At 41.5% G+C, this 19,377-nt stretch overlaps 1 protein-coding gene across 1 annotated transcript in view; it reads left to right on the top strand.

The window, feature by feature from the left end:
* The window catches only part of ODAD2 (outer dynein arm docking complex subunit 2), a 191,105-nt gene that overhangs the window by 92,543 nt on the left and 79,185 nt on the right, over nt 1-19,377 (top strand). The window contains exon 16 of the mRNA XM_037890904.2: nt 9,700-9,942. Coding sequence (XP_037746832.1) covers nt 9,700-9,942 — 243 coding nt within the window. The remainder of the gene's footprint in view (nt 1-9,699; nt 9,943-19,377) is intronic.

The raw sequence follows: 19,377 nt of genomic DNA, 5'->3' as shown, positions 1-19,377 counted from the left end.
GGACCTCCTCGACAGCCATTAGCCTCTTAGTCTTTGTTGCTGTTATTTCTATCCTCCCTTCTTGTCCCCCTTCCCTCTCCCTCTTCAGGGACCACTCTCACGAGAATGTGCTACTACAGGAGGTCCAGTCTCTCTTTCTTATAGGGGCCATAGAGGAAGTTCCCGGGTCTTTCCAAGGAAAGGGATTTTATTCCCAATACTTCCTAATCCCAAAGGCAAAGGGGGGCTTCAGGTCTATTTAAGATCTAAGACAACTAAATGATTTTCTGAAGAAAACCAAATTCTGAAAGGTTACTCTGCTTCTGTTATACCCTCTTTAAAGACTGGGGACTGGTATGTTGCTCTTGTCTTAAGGGATGCTTACTTGATGGTCAGTGAACCCACTATCAATTCACAGTTCTGCCTTTCAGCCTCCCAGCGGCTCCTCACATGTTCACACAATGCATGCTGGTAATAGAGGCATTCCTGCGAAGGTCGGAAATCCATGTGTTCCCTTATCTGGATGACTGACTAGTGAGAGGACGATCCAGGTCTCAAGTATTCTCCAGCATAGCCACTATCCAATCAGCCTTTCACACACTAGAGCTCCTAAGCAATACAGAAAAATCTGTCCTGATCTGATTCAAATAACAGAATTCATTGGGGTGGTCCTGTATTCTACACTGACCAGAGCATTAGTGCTGCAGCATAGATTCCAAGCAATGTGGCTCAATGCACTAGCTCTAAAGATGCATCATCTCACTATGATTTGAAGCTGTCTCAAACTTCTAGGGTACATGGGGGAGTGCACTTACGTGGTCCAACATGCCAGACTGCATTTCAGATGACTTCAGGGTTGGCTCACCTCAGTGTATTCTTTGGCCCACCATCATATGGACAGAGTGGTTCAGGTACCTGCTGGTTTCTTGTCCTCCCTAAAATGGTTGATTGATCTGTTGAATGGTTGTGCAGGAGTCCCCTTTGCTTCTCCTCAGCAGACACTCAGCTTAGTCATGGATGCATAAGATCTAGTTGAGGAGCTCACTTAGGCTCCCTTCAGACTTAGGGGCTTTGGTCTTCTCAAGATCTAAGTCTTCATATAAATATCTGGGAGCTGCAGGCCATCTGTTTGGTTTACATGGCATTCCTCCTACATATCACAGGGCAAAATTTGTTAGTTCTCGCAGACAACACAGCAGCTATGTTTTATTTAAACGAACAGGTGAGAGCCTGATAGACAAAGTTATGCCAAGAGGTGATCTCTCTTTGGAATTTCTACATAGCCAAATCCATCAACCTTAAACTGGCTTACCTTCCAGAGGTTCAAAACACTCTGGCAGACTGCCTGAGAAGATAATCTACAAGTCACCATGAGTGGTCCCTTCATCCAGATGTGTCCAGGGCCATTTTCAGGTGCTGGGAACTGCTGCAGGTGGACCTGTTTGCAACAAAAGAAAACAAAAAATGTCATCTTTTTTGTTCCTGTGCAGGTCACAGCCCAGGATGTCTGGCAGATGCTTTATTCGTAACATGGTCAAAAGGCCTACTGTAAGCCTTCCCTACAGTTCCTCCTCTGCACAAGGTCTTGTCCAAAATCAAGCAAGATTCTGCTCATGTTACAATAATAGCCCCAGCATGGCCCCGTCAATGTTGGTTGCTCCTGAGATATATGGATGTGATCTCCCATGACAACGGCTTCCTCCTTCATCCCAACCTACAAGCCCTCCACCTGATGGCATGGATGCTTTATGGCTGACATCCCCCGAACGAGATTGCTCTAAAGGAGTACAAGAAATTCTATTAACAGTAGGAAGCCTTAAACTAGGTCTACTTACCTTGCTAAATAGAAGAAATTCTCCATTTGATCTGTGCAAAGAGGCATTCACCCAGTCCAAACTTCGATTCCCCATAGCCTGGACTATCTCCTGTTCCTGAAACAAGGAATAGCCTGTAGTTCCATCAGAGTCCAACTGGCAGCTGTCTCAACTTGCCACCCTCCAATGGATAACTGATAGATCTTTTCAAAGCTTATGTCCATCAGACTTCTAAAGGGTTTGGACAGCTTATACCCACGAATCCACATCTCACTTCAAGAGCAGAGCCTGAATTTAGTCCTAACAAAGTTGATAGTTGCCTCCTTTGAGCCACTAGAGACTTGTTCCCTATTACACCTACCTATAAAAGTGGCTTTCTTGTTATTACTTTGGCCAGGAGAGTAGGAGAATGCCAAGCCTTAGTGTCAGAACCTCCCTATACAGTATTCTTTAAGGACAAGGTTTTCCTTCAACCCCATCTAAGCTCCCTAAGGTGGTTTCCAATTTTCACGTTAATGAAGAAATTACTTACCAACCTTCTTTCCAAAGCCTCTATTCAAGTAGGTGTGAAGAGAAACTCCTTCTTCAGATGTTAAAAGGGTTTTGGCTTTTTATCTGGATCGGACTAGGCCTTTCAGGTCATCCTCTGAGCTGTTCATCGCAATTTCAAACAGAGTAGAGGGCCACCCAGTATCCACTCAAAGAATCTCCCCCAGGATGTCTGACTGTATTCATTTATGCTGCTGTTTGGTGGATATGGAACCTCCAACTAAAGTGATGGTTCACTCAGCTAGATCACGGGCAGCTTCTGAGGCCTTTCTGACTGAGGTGCCCATCCTGGACATTTGTAAGGTGGCAATCTGGTCTTCGAGCCACACAACTACCTCCCACTGTGCCATCGCTCATCAGTCTACAGACAGTGTCAGATTTGGATGGGAGATCTTACAATCCCTTTTCAAGTAGACTCTGAAACCACCTCCAGCCAGACATGCCAAACCCACACAAAAAAAATGCAGAAATTGGGCTTGTTTTTGGCTTAATTGGCTTGTGAGTTGCTTGTTGGCTAGTTTTTGGCTTGTAGCTTGTTGCTTGTTTGGCTTGTAGCTTGTTGCTTCTTTTTTCTGATCAGCTCCAAGCAAGCAAGGGCAAGGATCAAGCAGGGGAAAGGGGGGAGAGAGTCAGGGGTGCACAGTGAGCCCACCACAGTTGCAGACTGCACACTGGGGGGATCTAGTCACATAGAGTGTTGGAGTTCTTATGAATTGGCTTGTTTTTGCCTTGTTTTGAAACAGGATTAGCTTGATTTTTGGCTTATTGTGAAAGTTGGGGTGCTTATTTACCGTGTGAAAGTTGGCAACTGTGCCTCCAGTTTGAACTACTCGTGAATCACCTACAGTGAAATGGACACGTACAATAACGCAAAGAAAAAAGGCGTTACCTACCTTTCTGTAACTGTTATTTTGCATATATAGTTGGAATTGTTTTTCCAATGTGCATTATTTTGTACTTATCAATGCTGAAGTTCATCTGTCATTCTGTCACCCAGTCACCTAGATTAGTGATATCCCTTTGCCTTTACAGACAGCTTTGGACTTAACTATCTTTAGTAATTTTGTATCTCCTGCAAATTTCACCACTTCTCTGTCCACCCCTTTTTCCAAATCATATATGAATATGTTGAACAGCACAGGTCCCAGTAGAGATTCTTGGGGGACCCAAGTATTTTCCTCTCTCCATTGTGAAAACTGGCCATTTATTCCTACCTGTTCTTTCCTGTTTTAACCAGTTACTGATCCATGAGAAAACCTTTCATCTTATCCCATGACTACTTAAATTTGCTAATGAGTCTTTGGTGAGGGACCTTGTCAAAGGCTTTTTGACAGTCCAAGTACACTTATGGCCTGGTCTACTCTACAAAGTTAGGTTGACATAAGCCACCTTGCATTGACCTAGTTGTCTCCCACCAATGTAAGCTCTCTGTTATGCTGACATACTAACACCACCTCCCAGAGTGATGTTGAACCCTTGTCGACATACTGAGGTCAACACAGCATGAATGTAGACACTGAGTTACCTATATCGACCCTAATAGTCCTCCAACAGCTGTCCCACAATGCCTGATGATGAGCACTCTGGTCACATTTTGCGAACTGCACTGCCCAGGGGTCATGGAGACTGGAAGCCCCACTCCTCCCTCCCTTTAAAGCCCTATGAATTTTTGAAATGCCTTTTCCAGATTGTTGAGCTTGGTGAGCACACCTAGCAGCTCACCAGTGTTGTGTGCAACTGACCAGCTGACCAGAGTGGCTACATGCTCCAGATGTGCTCTGGCTGGGAGTAGACAGGAGATATTGGATCTCCTGGGCCTGTGGGGAGAAGAGCCTCTGCAAGCACAGCTATGGACCAGATGTAGAAATGTGGACATCTATAAGCAGATTGCATGGGGAATGCAGGAGGAGAGGTATGACGGGGATCAGCAGCAGTGCAGTGTGAAAGCAAAGGAACTGCAGCTAGCGTACCAGAAGGCCAGGGAGGCCAACAGTCAATCCAGAGCCAAGCCGCACACATGCTGCTTTTACAAGAGCTGCATGCCATACTTGGCGGACACTCCATCACCATCCTTCACACTACCATTGATACCCCTGAAGAGCCTGAGTCACAGGCTCCTGTCATGAACAGCAAGGGCAAGAAGGAGGTGGAGAAGGGTGGAGGGCATGCTACTGGGGAATCCAGCTATCCCATAAGCCAGACCTCTTTCAGATTCCACCACACTCCAGTCAGTCTCTGGAGCACGGACAAGCCAAATGAAGGGGAAGGAACCTCGAGTAAGTGATTTCCCATTGCAGAGATGGCACACACAATTTAGCAGACATAGCTATTGACTTTTCATTAATTTACTCGTACTACAAGAGGTAGCGGTACAACAGAGAGAGGTAGAGTTGTTATCTGATTTTCATTCCCTTGTAGAGTTTGGCAGGGGTGGCCATGTGTAGGTACACAAGCATGTCCCTTGAATCTTCCTGAGAGGTTCTGATGAAATTTTAATGGAGATGTTCTGCAATCCTTTCGCAAAGGTTTGTAGGGATTGCAATCTTATTTCCTCTGAAGTAGGACATTTTCCCACACTAATCGATGATAACTTTGGCAGTCACCATTGCAGTAAATAAAATAGCAGCATATGGGTTCGGGCAGCTTCGGCATGCCAGCAGCACCAGTGCTTCTGTACTTTTGTTACCCTCAGGAGTGAGATATCAGATAAAATCATCCCTGCCTATGGAAAATGTGCCAGTGTTCAATGCTATTGCCCTATACTTGTAACTTCATAAAACCAAGTGTTTCCCTCATCCCTGCCAGGCCACACTCACTATGGATGGAACCGTGAGTGGCACTATCACAAGCTCGCTGTAGCAGAAGTGACAATAAGAACGTCTTGTTTAAAACTTTAACAGCGCAAGGGAAGGGAGTTATGAATCTTAACTTTCTCTTTCCATTGTGACTATACGGACAATGGTACCTTTGTGTATTTAATCTGTAGCTGCTGCTGTTGCAGCCTTGAGGAGTTCCCTCAAGTAGTAGTAGGTGGTGTTGGAGACATGATGGTTGGCCTCATTAACACAGTCTTTATGGTTGCGGACTATGATAGTACCTGTTTGTCTGCTGGTTTGATCGCTATCCCGGGGTTGCATTTCAGGAACTGTATAGCTGTACTCTCGGTAGTGGTGGATATGATGTTTGTTAAGGATTTCACAGTCAATTTTTTTCCTGAAACAATCAATTTAATAATCAGTTGTGTGGCTTCGTCTGCTGTGGGGTATCCAGTCAGATGATTCTTTTTTCTTCCAAATGTTGGTAGGGATGTGGTAGTTGTGGGGTGGCATAATCATTGTTGTGAAAGAATTCTGTAAGGACAAGTTGGCAAAATAATTCTTCTGGTTCTGCAAAAGTTTGTATGGTATCAGCTTCTGTGCTGGGGTAGAAGTTCAGTCCCTCAGAGAGTACAGCCAATTCATTTCCCATTCGGGATAGTCTTGATAAATCAATAATGTTGTGGTGTCATGAGTGTCTTTGTGGTGAGTCCTAGTGTCATGGTTTCTCCCAGAGGTGGTGTTCTGTGGGTTGTGGATCAACTTCAGCAATAGAACCCTACAGACAACTATATACAAGAAACCCACAGATCACCACACTTATCTTCACAGATCCAGTAACCACTCCAAACACACCAAGAAATCTGTTATCTACAGTCAGGCACTCAGATACCACAGATTATGCTCCAAGCAAAAAGTCCGGGTTACATACCTTAAACACCTTAAAATCACCTTCACCAACAAGGACACTCCACCAGAGATGTAAATCTCATTATGGAATGGGCCACCCAAATATCCCGAGAGTATCTGCTTCAATAAGGAATAAAAAACCCTCTAACTGCACATCCCTAGTTGTCACCTACCACTTCACACTGGAACCCCTATGAGGTATCATTAATCATATTTACAAGCCATACTCAATGGGGAGCACATCCTGAAAGAAGTCTTTCCTGAACCCCCTCTTCTGGCCTTCAAACCACCTCCCAACCTCACCAAGCTCATCTTCAGAAGCTAGCTCCCCACAGACCAGGAAACAACCACTGAAAGCGACACCAGACCTGCCATAAGAACAGATGCAAAACATGTGGGTATATCTCCACTATTATGACAATTAATACCCCCCACAACACACTTTTCAAGATCCATGGTCCCTACACATTCCTCTCACAACATATGGTGTACTTCATCCACTGCACTATATGCCCCAATAACAACTGTGTGGGTGAAACCAGATAATCACTGTGTTCTTGAATGAACTCACACAGAAAAATGATAAAAGAGAATGATATCACCTCTGGGTGAACACTTTTCAAAAGCGATCATTCCATATCTGACCTCTCAGTCCTCATCCTCAAAGGAAATCTGCACACCTGCAAAAGACAAGCCTGAGAGCTTCTGTTCATAACTTTGCTAGACACTAAAAATCAAGAACTTAATAAAGACACTGGATTTATGTTTTATTACAATAATCTGTAATCCACTAACCACCACGCCCTTTTTTGTTCTATGACTGCAGACATATTAACCGGTCAGTTTACCTTGAATGGTCTCTTACAAAATGTGTTAACTACTTATACTAAACAATCTGTTCCCGCTTGTATTTAGCTGTGACACTCTGAGTATCTTTCCCAAACCTGAAGAAGAGCTCTGCATAAGCATGAAAGCTTGTCTCTTTCAGCAACTTTCATAAAAGATATTACCTTACGTACCTTATGTCTCTAACATTGTGGGACAACACAGTTACAACAATTTAAACTGTTGTATTAATGTCTTATGTTTGATACCTATCGGTCTTCCTAACACTTTCATTATTTAAAAAATGAAAAAGCTTTTAAAAGTCTCAGAGACCTGTTTGGTTTTTTGCTGTACATCCTAACTTGCAAACAGATTCACTGCACTCATGCAGTGCCCCACTGTAGTCAATGGAGTTATGTGCAAGTTCAACATTCAACCAGTATGGATTAGCCTGCAGGATCATGGCATTACGTTGTAAACTCCTCGAGATAGCTTCATGTTCTGTATAATGTTTAGAGGCTTCTCAGCACTCAACAAATAATATACAATAAAAAACGGTTACCTACCTGTCTGTAACTGTTGTTCTTCAAGATGTGTTGCGCATGTTCATTTTACTGTGTGTGCGTGCCTTATGCACAGTTGTTGGAGATTTTTCCCTCAGCAGTACCCATCAAGGCAGCATGAGCAAACTCTGGAGTCTCGCATCACTGCACATGGGTATAAAGGGACGTGCTGCCCCCAACTCCCCACAGTCTCTTCCTACCAGAAAGACTGATAGGGAGGAGAAAGAGGGTAGGTCATGGAATGGACATGTGCAATACATCACAAAGAATTATGAGTTCGAAATGTGTTGTTTCACTGAAGAAAGACGTATTGGAGCCATTGTGCTGAAAATGTCTGCTGAATGTACAGCAGCAGTCAAAAAAGCTAACAATGTTAGAAACCATTAGAAAGGGATAAATAGTAAAACAGAAAATATCATAATGCCACTATATATATAGTGGTGTTATATATATGGTACAGTCATACCTCAAATACTGTGTGCAGTTGTGGTTGCCCCATCTCAAAAATATATATATTAAAATTGAAAAAGGTGCAGAGAAGGGCAAAGAAAATGATTAATGAGGTGGAATAGCTTCCATATAAAGAGAGATTAAAAAGACTCGGATTGTTCATCTTGGAAAAGAGACTGATATAAGAAGGGGGGAGATAACAAAGGTCTATAAATCATGAATGATGTGGAGAAAGTGTATAGGGAAGTATTATTTACTTCTTCACATAACAAAATAATCAGGGGTCACCCAATGAAATTAATAGATGACTGGTTTAAAACAGAAGGAAGTACTTCTGACACAGTGCACAGTGAACTCGTTACCATGTGATGTGAATGCCAAAAGTAAAGCTGGGATAAAAAAAGAATTAGATAAGTTCCTGGAGGATAGGTTGGTCAATGATTATTAGCCAAGATGGTCAGGGATGCAACCCCATGCTCTGGGTGTCCCTAAATCTCCAACTGCCAGAAGCATCTGGCACTGGCCACTGTCAGATACAGGATACTGAGCTAGATGGATCATTGGTCTGACACAGTATGGTCGTTCTTCTGTTCTTACATAGGGAAATACAGATAAGTCCTTACAGAGACAAATAATATTCATATTCAGAGAACATATAACCTGGACCTGAGCTAGGAACAAACATTTCCAGGGCAGGCATACAAAATAATGACATTTGTTTCAGTGTAAATGAGATCCTTTGGTTGCGTAGAGCTGACATGGGGCTCTTTTGGTATTTGCCCTCCCTGCTACTGGCATAGCAGAAAAAAGGCATTTTCAGCCTCCTGTGGCCATTGCAGCTCAGTGTAAGTTATAGTAGGACCAGTCCGCAGGAGAATCATGAGATTAAACTTTAAGCCACCTTTGCATACATGTGCCTGACCTGTGTTTAGTGCAGTTTTATCTGTCTGCCCGGGTCTGGCCCAAGAATTTTAACTTCAACCGTGAAACTAAATTAACCAGTATAAAATAAATAAGTAGATAATGTGTGAACACATGCACTAGACTTATGTGATCATACTGTAGCAAAATCCAAAACCAATCATCTCCAGTGTTAATAAAATAAAAATAAGCAAACTTTATTTTTGATGGTGAGTGGTTAAATTGGGAATAAATTGATATTGTTTTTCCTTTTTAAAAAAAACCTAGTAATTGAAATAAGAGAAAAATATTAAAAAGTCATAGAATCATAGAAGATTAGGGTTGGAAGAGACCTCAGGAAATCAGCTAGTCCAACCCCTTGCTTAAAGCAGGACCAACCCCAAGTAAATCATCCCAGTCAGGGCTTTGTTAAGCCTGGCCTTATAAATCTCTAAGGATGGAGATTCCACCACCTCCCTAGGTAACCCATTCCAGTGCTTCACCACCCTCCTAGTGAAATAGTTTTTCCTAAGATCCAACCTAGACCTCCCCCACTGCAACTTGAGACCATTGCTCCTTGTTCTGTCATCTGCCACCACCCAGAACAGCCTACTCCATCCTCTTTGGGACCCCCCTTCAGGTAGTTGAAGGCAGCTATCAAATCCCTCCTCACTCTTCTCTTCTGCAGACTAAATAAGACCAGTTCCCTCAGCCTCTCCTCACTGTACTGTGTCACTAATGTACATTACATTTGCATTAACTATTTTTGAATGAATAACACATGCAGTTGTTTGTTTAGCAAAGCAATTTGTTTATAAAATGAAAACATTATCTTGTAACCTTAATACAATGGAAATTATGTTTTTGTTTTTTTATTGTTTTGTTAACATTTAGATTTCGGGAATACAAAGCCATTGAAACTTTGGTAGTACTGCTAACAGATCAACCTGAAGAAGTCCTTGTGAATGTGGTTGGAGCATTAGGGGAATGCTGCCAGGAGCCGGCAAATAGAGCTATTATCCGGAAATGTGGTGGCATCCCATCCCTAGTTAATTTACTTACTGGAACCAATAAGGCACTTCTTGTGAATGTCACCAAAGCAGTGGGAGCTTGTGCAACAGAACCTGAAAATATGATGTAAGTTGCTCATCTTCATTTTAAATGGTTCACGTAAATGAAAAATCCTGAAAGTTGTGTTGGCTAAACATTGGGCATTCTAACATGAATATAGTTAAGGTTGTTATGCGAAATAAAAAAAAGGAGAGATTTATTTGCCATCAGATTCTGCATTTAAGTCACAGAATAGTTATTTGGTATAATGGGACAAATAACTTACGTGATGTATTATTTTAATATCAACCAGCTCAGAATATTATTCATAACACACTAGTATGAACCCCCTCTGCATTAAAACTCCAGTTAATTTCTCAGTTGTTTCACAGTGTAAGCACATTTATAAGTTTTGCTTTTGTCAAGTTAGTGTTGGCTTTATTCAGTGACTGTTTAGAACAATACCTGTATTTTTGGCTTTCCACAGAATGTGTGTTTTTGTTATGTGTTACTGTAGATAATACTATGTAGAAAGACAAACATTTCAGCATAAAAATACTGTATCGGAAGAAAAAGCTTTTGTGTTCTTGAAAGATTAGGATAAACCTTTAAAATTATTGATTTTATCCAATCTGATTTAAACTTTCAGAACTAGTTTATAAATTCCTGTTTTCAAGTGCTCACAGCTGAAGACATATTTTTCCTCAACCTACCCCACATAGAGGCTCAAATTATAGAAAAGTTATAGTAACAGAAATGTGTTCAGTTAGCACCATGAAAAAGGTTTTTTTGAAACTCTTATAATAGGAATATTATTAGTATTTTGATTTGGAAACAAAAAATCCATGTTAATTCTCTTTATAAATTAACACCCCCCCTTTTCTCTTTTTATGCAAGTATACAGCCCCCACTCCCACCTGCACACACACAGAACCAAAGAAAAAAGCTGGTGTTTTATTCAGAAAAAAAAAGCTGGTGTTTTACTGCTCTCTGACTTGTTTTCTAATGTCAGATTTGTACAGCTTGCAAAAATCAAACATTACATTTTGTGAGAAATGTTCCAATAAAATATCCAGGTCAGCATTTAGTATGTCTGCTGTGTTTAGAACAGGGACATTTTCCCCAAGGTTGTGGGCATAATTCCCTCCTTACACATGAGCATGGCCAGAAAGAGATAGTTGTCTTATTCTCCTGCTGTTCTGATTTGCATAATTCACTTGATATTCATATAGCACTGCAAGGATTCCTTTTGCTGAATAGGGCTTTTGTTTTCATGCTTTGGCTGTCACCCAGTGGCAAAAGCCTAGATAGTACACAACTGTAAACATGGCATATATGAACAGTGTTAGTCATGTACTATAAAAGTATGCATAAATGAAATAAACTCCACAGCATATTTCATATGAAGAATTGTAAGCAATAGCCTTATACACTAATATATTAACCCAACAGAAAGAACATCATAAATCAACAGAGAAATTCAAACACCAATAAATATTAATTGACACTCGTGAAACCTCAGACATACTCCAGTACTCAGGGCTATCACTTCAAATACCCAATATGGATAGCTTCATTCTGAAATGTGGTCAGTCTAAGCACCAAAAATAACATAAGTTATTGCTAAAATTGTGGTCAAACAAAGTCCATCTTGTGTTTGAGAAGGAGAGAGTACAGGTTGTTTGGGAGGAAATTTTAAAAAGGGTTGCCAAGATTGGGAGAAGGAATCAAATCTCAAATTAGAATCATACGAAAATTTTTCTCCATTGAAATTATTCTCAACACTAGATAACTAAGGAAGCAAATTTGTAGTCCGGGACTAAAATTTATTTTTTATTACTAGAAAAAAAGCAGGCACAGCTAACTACTTATTATGAGCTAGACTGTGCGACTGACACGTAAATCTTTGCAGACTGCAGTGCAGATCTGCTCCATCCCTCAGCAGCACTGGGAGAGATTGTGCTGCAATCTTTCCCAGGATTCAGTCCTGCAAGATGCAGAGCACTCTGGTCCTGATCCAGAAAAGCAATTAAGTACATATTTAAGTCTAAGCATGTGATTTAATTCCGTTGACTTCAGTGGAACTAATCACATGCTTAAAATTCAGCATATGCTTAAATGATTTGCTGGATTTAGTGCTCAGCACCTTAAAGGAATGAGACACTAGAGTTCCCCATCATTCACGGGGGGTGCACACTCTGGGTCATCCATCGTTTTCCCTGGTGTACCAGTTCTGCTGCACAGACAGGCCAGTGAAGAGAGAACTGAAGCCATTGCCCCTCCACTTCCCCACACTATCCTTTTTTAGGCAATTTGGCTAGCAAGGGAGATGAGGATAAACAATCACTACCATATCACTCAATGCCAAACACCAGATGTGGGACATAATGTGTGACAAAACCAAAATGTGAGACACAAAACAACTATTCATGCAGGAAACTTAAAATGCTGTGGGGTTCATTCCTTTTGTAAAAATAATTTTTTTCTGTAAGTGTCGACAAAAAAGTGAGGGGATACCTAATGTGTGGAAAGTAGCTAATTTTGGGACTAAAATGAGTGACATTCCTTGCAATAAGGGACAGTTGAGAGGTATGCTCCCTGTTCATAGGGCCTGCCATTGTGATTGGCTCATTGACTTTATTGGGGCCAGGATTTCACCCCATATTTCAAATGCTTTACAGAGTTAATTAGTAGAATCATAGAAATGTACGGCTGGAAGGGGCCTCAGGAGGTCATCTAGTCCAGTGTTTCCCAAACTGTAGGTCACAGAAAATTTCTAGATGGGTTGCAGGCCTGTTGCAGAGAGGAGATTCTGGGGTGGGGGGTGTTGAAAAGCGAGCCCACCCTGCAGTGGCAGCTCCTGTCCTGGCTCCCCACTCTGGACATTGCAACCTGGTACACAGGATCACAGCACTTACCAGGTTTGACCTGGCTGCCCATCTGTTATGACAGGTGGGCAGCTGGACCAAATTTTAGTGATCTGGCACACAGAAGGGCACTGGGCCAACTCTGTATGTTGCTGCAACCAAATTTGGAGCCATGGTGGGTCACAAAAAAGACAAAATGCAATTGGTTGGTCACCTTACTTAAAAGTTTGGGAACCACTGATCTAGTCTGTCCCCTCCCACGCTGAGGCAGGACTAAATATACTTAGACCATCCATGATAGGTGTTTGTCTAACCTGTTCTTAAAAACCTCTAATGACAGGGATTCCACAGCCTCCCTTGGTAACCTGTTCTAGTACTTAACTATCCTTATAGTTAGAAAGTTTTCCCTAAAATCTCCTTTGCTGCTGATTAAGCCCATTACTTCTTGTCCTGTCTTCAGTGCACATATAGAACAGTGGGTCACCATCCTTGCTATAACAGCCCTTAACATATTTGAAGACTATTATCGGGTTCCTCCTCAGTCTACTTTTCTCTAGATTAAACAGTCTCTTTTCTTAACCTTTCCTCATAGGTCAGATTTTCTAAAACTTTTATCATTTTTGTTGCTCTCCTCTGGAATGTCTCTAATTTGTCCATATATTTCTTAAATTGTGGCATCCAAAACTGGACACGGTACTCCATCTGAGGCCTCACAAGTGCCAAGTAGAACAGAACAATTACCTGCCATGTTTCACATACGACACTCCTGTTAATATACTTGAAATGATATTTGTCTTTTTCACAACTGCATAACTTTGCAGACTCATATTCAATTTGTGTTCCACTATATACCCCAGTTCCTTTTCAGCAGTGCTGCTGTCTGGCCAGTTATGCCCCATCTTGTGTTTATGCATTTGATTTTTCCTTCCTAATGTAGTAGTTTGCATTTGTCTTTATTGAATTTCATCCTGTTGATTTCAGACTTGTTCTCCAATTTGTCACGGTTGTTCTGAATTCTAATCCTGTCTTCCAAAGTGCTTGCAATCTCACCCAGTTTGGTGTCATCAGCAGTATTTATAAGCCTACTCTCCGCTCCATTATCCAAGTAATTAATTAAAATATTAAATAGTATTGGGACCAGAACAAATCCCTTAAGAACCCCACTAGATATGAACTCCCAGTTTGACAGCAAACCATTGTAACTACTGTTTGAGTATATTTTTTCAACCAGTTGTGCACCCATCTTATAGTAATTTCATCTAGACCACATTTCCCTAGTTTACTTATCATAGTATCTTATGGGACTGTGTCAAAAGCGTTACTAAAATCAAGATGACAGTGGACTTCAAAAAAGCAGACTTTAACAAACTCAGAGAATTGGTAAGTAAGGTCCCCTGGGAAGAAAATCTGTGGGGAAAAGTAGTTCAGGACAGTTGGCAGTTTTCTCTCAAAGAGAGAGTATTAAAGGCCCACCAGTAAACTATCCCAGTATGGAGGAAAGAAAAATGGAAACATGGATGATTGCTTTTTTATTCCTTAGCAATTTGTCCCTGAATCCACTTTTTCTAGAATTCCTTTTAAATGAACAGGTTATTAAAGCGCTCCTGATCCAGCCATATTGGACTCTTACTATTCTTCTTCTATGTCCTCCACAGTGGGATAGTTTATCATTGGGTCTTTTCCCTATAGATTTTCTTCCATTGGATCTTACTGAGTTTGTGAATCTGAAGGTGGAAGGCAACCTGGGTGAAAGTGATCATAAAATTACAGATTTCATGACTCTAAGGAAAGTAAGGAGGGAGATGTTTCAGAGTACAGCTGTGTTAGTCTGTATTCGCAAGAAGAAAAGGAGTACTTGTGGCACCTTAGAGACTAACAAATTTATTTGAGCATAAGCTTTCGTGAGCTACAGCTCACTTCATCAGATGCTGAAGTGAGCTGTAGCTCACGAAAGCTTATGCTCAAATAAATTTGTTAGTCTCTAAGGTGCCACAAGTATTCCTTTTCTTTTTAAGGAGGGAGAGCAACACAATGAAGATATGAAGTCTGTAATTTTATGGTCACTTTCATGCAAGTTGACTTCCACCTTCAGATTCACAACCAATTCCTCCCTGTTAGTCAGAATCAAGTGTAAAAAGTCTAAAATGGCTGCCACCCCAGTTACTTCCTCCAGCTTCTGAAACAAGATGTCCCCAACACATTCTAAGAACTTTGATTAAAGATTTCCAACAGACGTCTGGGTAGTTAAAGTCCCCCATTACTACCAGGTCTTGTGTTTTGGATATTTCTGTTGTTTGTTCTAGAAATGCCTCATTCACCTCCTCCTCTTGAGTTGGTGGTCTATATTAGACTCCTACCATGACACTGCACCCTTTTCCCCCCTTCTGTATTCACCCAGACACTTTCAATTGGTCTGCCTCTCACCTTCTTGTGTACCTCAGAACCAGGGCTGGATTAAAGAGTTTGGGGCCCTTTGCAGTATGGTGTAGAGAGGCCCTGGGGGTTGGGTCCTGCCCTCAGGGGGTAGCCGGCCCTGGAGGGGATTCTATTCTGAGGGGTGGGAGGCCTCGAGGGAAGGGTCAGACCTGCCCCTGGTGGGGTTAGAGAGCAAGCCTGCTCCTCACTCAGCCCACAGAGACTCCTGTCTCATGGGGCTGTTCTGGTTCTCCGCTCTAGTCCATTGGCTCTCACCTCAGCATGAAGCATTGCCCTGCCCCAGTGATGCCTTGCCATGCTCTCTTCCTGGCCTTGGGTTGATTTTTGTGTGTGTGTGCAGACTGATTTTCTTTTTCCAGTGGTCGGTAGCCCCCCCAGAGATGGGGGCCTCATGCAAGTGCACCGAGTGCACAGTGGTTAATCCGAGTCTGCTTAGAACAACTGTATATATTCTTGATGTACGATGCAGCATCCACTCCCTTTTTTTCCTGCCTCTCCTTCTGAACAAACTATTCCCCTCCATGCCAATAGTGATAAGGATAGAGATAGGAAGGGAGAAAAATATGTTTTCAGATGTGGTCTGAAAAGAGATGGCCAGTTCATGAGGTGGAGCTGTACAGAAGAGTTTGCACAAATAGTGGCAAGATATTGTGAGAATGGACAGAGAAACCTAGACAGGCAAGCAGAATCAGTGAAGAGAACCATAGTGAGAATCTTAGTCCCATGTGGTTGCATCATGTTCTATGCATGTTCAGTGTATTCTTTGTTTTATTTAGGCAAAATGATTAATGTTTACTAGGGACTAATGGCATGCCTAATGTAAAGTTTCCAATGAAGTTGTTTATGAATAATATGCAAAACAAACCTTCAATTAAAAAGATTAGCACCTGATATTCCCCCTTTTTCAGGTTTTTCTCACATAAAAGCTGGCAAATTCTTCCCTTGGTGAGGAAGGAGGCAGGTTGGCTTCCTCACTCCAATAGAACCAGCCCGGAATTGGGCACCAAAACTCTGTGGATCTCCTGTAGGCCATAGAAAGCAAAGAAAATTCTTTGGAAGCCGACTGCTGCTAGTGGAGCTCTGCTGCTACAGAGTCCTCTGCCAGTTGTTGCCCCTGAAAATCCACCCTTTCCAAGGGAGAGGAGTTGTAGGCCAGATAAATCTGATTCAATCAGCAGAGAGAAGTCTATTGGCCCCATAACACTGCCCCTACCCTCTCCCAGCAAGATCAGTAGAGTCTGAACCCCACAGAACACCTGCAGGAGAGCTTCCATGGGGACAGGAATGGGGAACGTATTTTGCAGAACTTTCCTCTGCCTCGCACAGCTCTCCAGCCTTGATTTGAAAAATTGGAGGGTTTTTTTTTATGTTCTGATACCTCACAATTGTCTACAGCAGTTTTGTGAAACTTGTCAAAAATCATCTTTTTCTGACTAACAGCAAGCTTGGAAACAAGTATGGAAAGTCTTAGCTTCAAAGGAATATATTAACTAAAGTTATGGCTAGTTCAAAGTAAAGGCTTTATATAGACATTGTTCAACCTCTGTCACTTCAGTAGTTTGGTGCTGCTATAATAATCAAGGAAGGATAATCAACTACCAACTTAATGATACTGAAATACTGAAAATAGAGTTTGGCAGTATCATGTTGAAACCCATCACAAGGTTTATGGGGAATAGTAATAGCCTTGAATTTGCCAAAACTGATGAGCAATTTCCCTCAAGCTATTAATAACCGACACTACTGCTAGAACTGAAATTTCTGACATTATTACAAATAGCAAGAGACCCCACTGGAAATATTGTATTCAGATCTGGACACCTCTGAATCAGAATGAGATTCACTGGAGAGATTGAGAGAAGAATACGAAAAATAGGGCTGAAGGGATTAATTTGAGTGGAAAGATTATAAGAACTAAATATAAGAACCTTGGCCAATCAAAAACTCTGTCTAATATATATGTTTTTCTAAAGGTATATAGAACTTATCATCACAGGATGGCATCCAGCAGGAGCCATAATTTCACCCTGGGTATTTTAAATGCTGTACAGAGATTAAAGGCAGTCAGTTCTCTGTCCTGATCTAGGTGTAATCATAGTCAGCTCTCCATTCTGCTCTACATGTACTCTCGGGCTGCTATTTTTTAAGCATACCATTGAATTTTTATAGTTTTTTTTAATAAGGTGAGGAACATTGGACCACCCGCTGTACAGTTTTTTAATGTAGAGAAGTGACCGTTCCATGGTTTGGAATCTATTAGTACACTAAACAGCTCAAGTACTAAGTATTTAGATTAGTTGATTTTAGATCCCCTCCTCATCCCAGAATATAAATACAGGATAATATATTATCATGTTATAATAAATCAGATTTAGAAACATATACAAATATGTACCTAAAAATAAATTGATATTGCAATTATATAAAATAAATCAGAAAAATAACACACAGCCCTTTCCCAAATCCTGCCCCGCCCCATATCTTCTCATTTTTAAAAAAAGGCAGCTAAATGTAAATGTTTTGGTAAGTTACTCTCATTGTGAATTTCTCCCAGCCACAAGACTTTGAAACAGTAGGCTTTGTCTACACTCTGGACCACTGCTCTCCTGTTGGCATAATTAAATCACAGCCCAACAAGCGGCGGTAGCTATGTCGATGGGAAATGCTGTCCTGCCGACATAGCGCTGTCCACAACAGCACTTTTGTTGGTTAAACTTATATTGGTCAGGGGTGTGTTTTTTTCACACCCTGACTGACAAACGTTTTGCTGACAAAAGTGCTACCATAGACAAAGTCTAAGTGTTCATCATGTCAGCAGAAAGGACTACAGTGCCCTTATTCACTCCATCCCCGTTAATCTTTTCAGAGCGCTGGTGGGGCTGCAAATTACCCTGATGAAAGATGATTGCCTGGAATCCTTTGTCATCTCATTTTGTTAATGGTTTTTAATTTGATAGGAGTGCTGTGTAGGAGTGCTTGCCACCTCATTCCCTACTACACCTTTATATAGGAATAATGTCAGCAAGTAACTTCTTTTTGAGGGGTCTGCTCAATTGTGCCCAGAATAACTATCTGAACCTGGCAGGCGAAATGCTCCTTTTTTGGTCTCCTGGCAACCTCTTCATATACCCATCTTTCATTTTCAGTCTTTTCAAGGTGATGGGTATCCACAAATGTCTTCCTCCAGAAAAAAAAAACAAAGCAAGCTCCCTTGGATACTTTTGTATGTCTTTCAGGTGGTGAGAGCTTCTGGCTCCAGTTTTTGTGCCCTCTCTGATTCAGCTAACTGATCCCCTCTTATCTCCCACAATTCCTATTTGTTTTTTCCAGTGAGTGGCTTCAGATTTGTTCTAGTAGATCACCTGTTTGTACTGTTAGTTCTTCCCTTTGCAAATCTGACTTGTAGGTCTTATACCCTCCCTTCCCCCTATACCTGGCAGGAAGGCAGGGGTAAGGAGGTTAGGAGCTGCAACTCCAGCTCTGCACCATGGGCGGATTCCCTTGCACTGAGGTGATCCTCCCATGTCCAGCTGTTCTTGACCCAATATTCACCAGCAGCACAGGGCAAAGTAGCCACATCACAGCCACATCTGGACCTTAGTGTAGATTGAACATTTTCAAATGGAAACTAGCATTGTGTTGTTCCCTAGCTGCATTTGTTCAGCAAGCTATGGTTGAGCAATCTCTTATTATGTGGCATCTCTGTTTTTCCTGGAACCAGATCTCATGCATTACTAAAGTCATCATGTTAGCGTAAGCAATTACTACCAGCTATCTGAATCCATACACACTGTTTGACAGGGGAACTTACCTAGTACTTTGTGTAATTAATTAAAAAAATAAATACTCAAGTTCCTAAATTGAATATTGCAAATAATGAGGATGGAGAGGAATCATTTAGAATTGTTCAAGAGGGTATAATTAGGACGATGGGATTAAGAAAATGAAAATTTAGGTTGAATATCAGGAAAAGTTTCAATAGAGAAGTCTATTAGACTGTGGAATAATCTCCTAAGGGAAATGCTGGAATCCCCATAACATGGAATGATTAAGTTCTAGACTGCCAAAAGCACTAGAAAATATAGTGCAGAGAGCAAACCTGCATTGACAAGGGGGTAGGATTAGATGATTATACATTAATCCAGTTCCATCTCTTATGAAGATAGGTTTTCTGTAGATCTTTTCTCTTTGTTTTCTCTATGGTTCTTTTGGAGTGAAA

The sequence above is a fragment of the Chelonia mydas genome, chromosome 2, assembly GCF_015237465.2.
Source record: "Chelonia mydas isolate rCheMyd1 chromosome 2, rCheMyd1.pri.v2, whole genome shotgun sequence".
Taxonomy (NCBI): domain Eukaryota; kingdom Metazoa; phylum Chordata; order Testudines; family Cheloniidae; genus Chelonia; species Chelonia mydas.
Note: the sequence above shows the minus strand (reverse complement) of the source record. Positions and strands in the feature narration are given on the sequence as shown.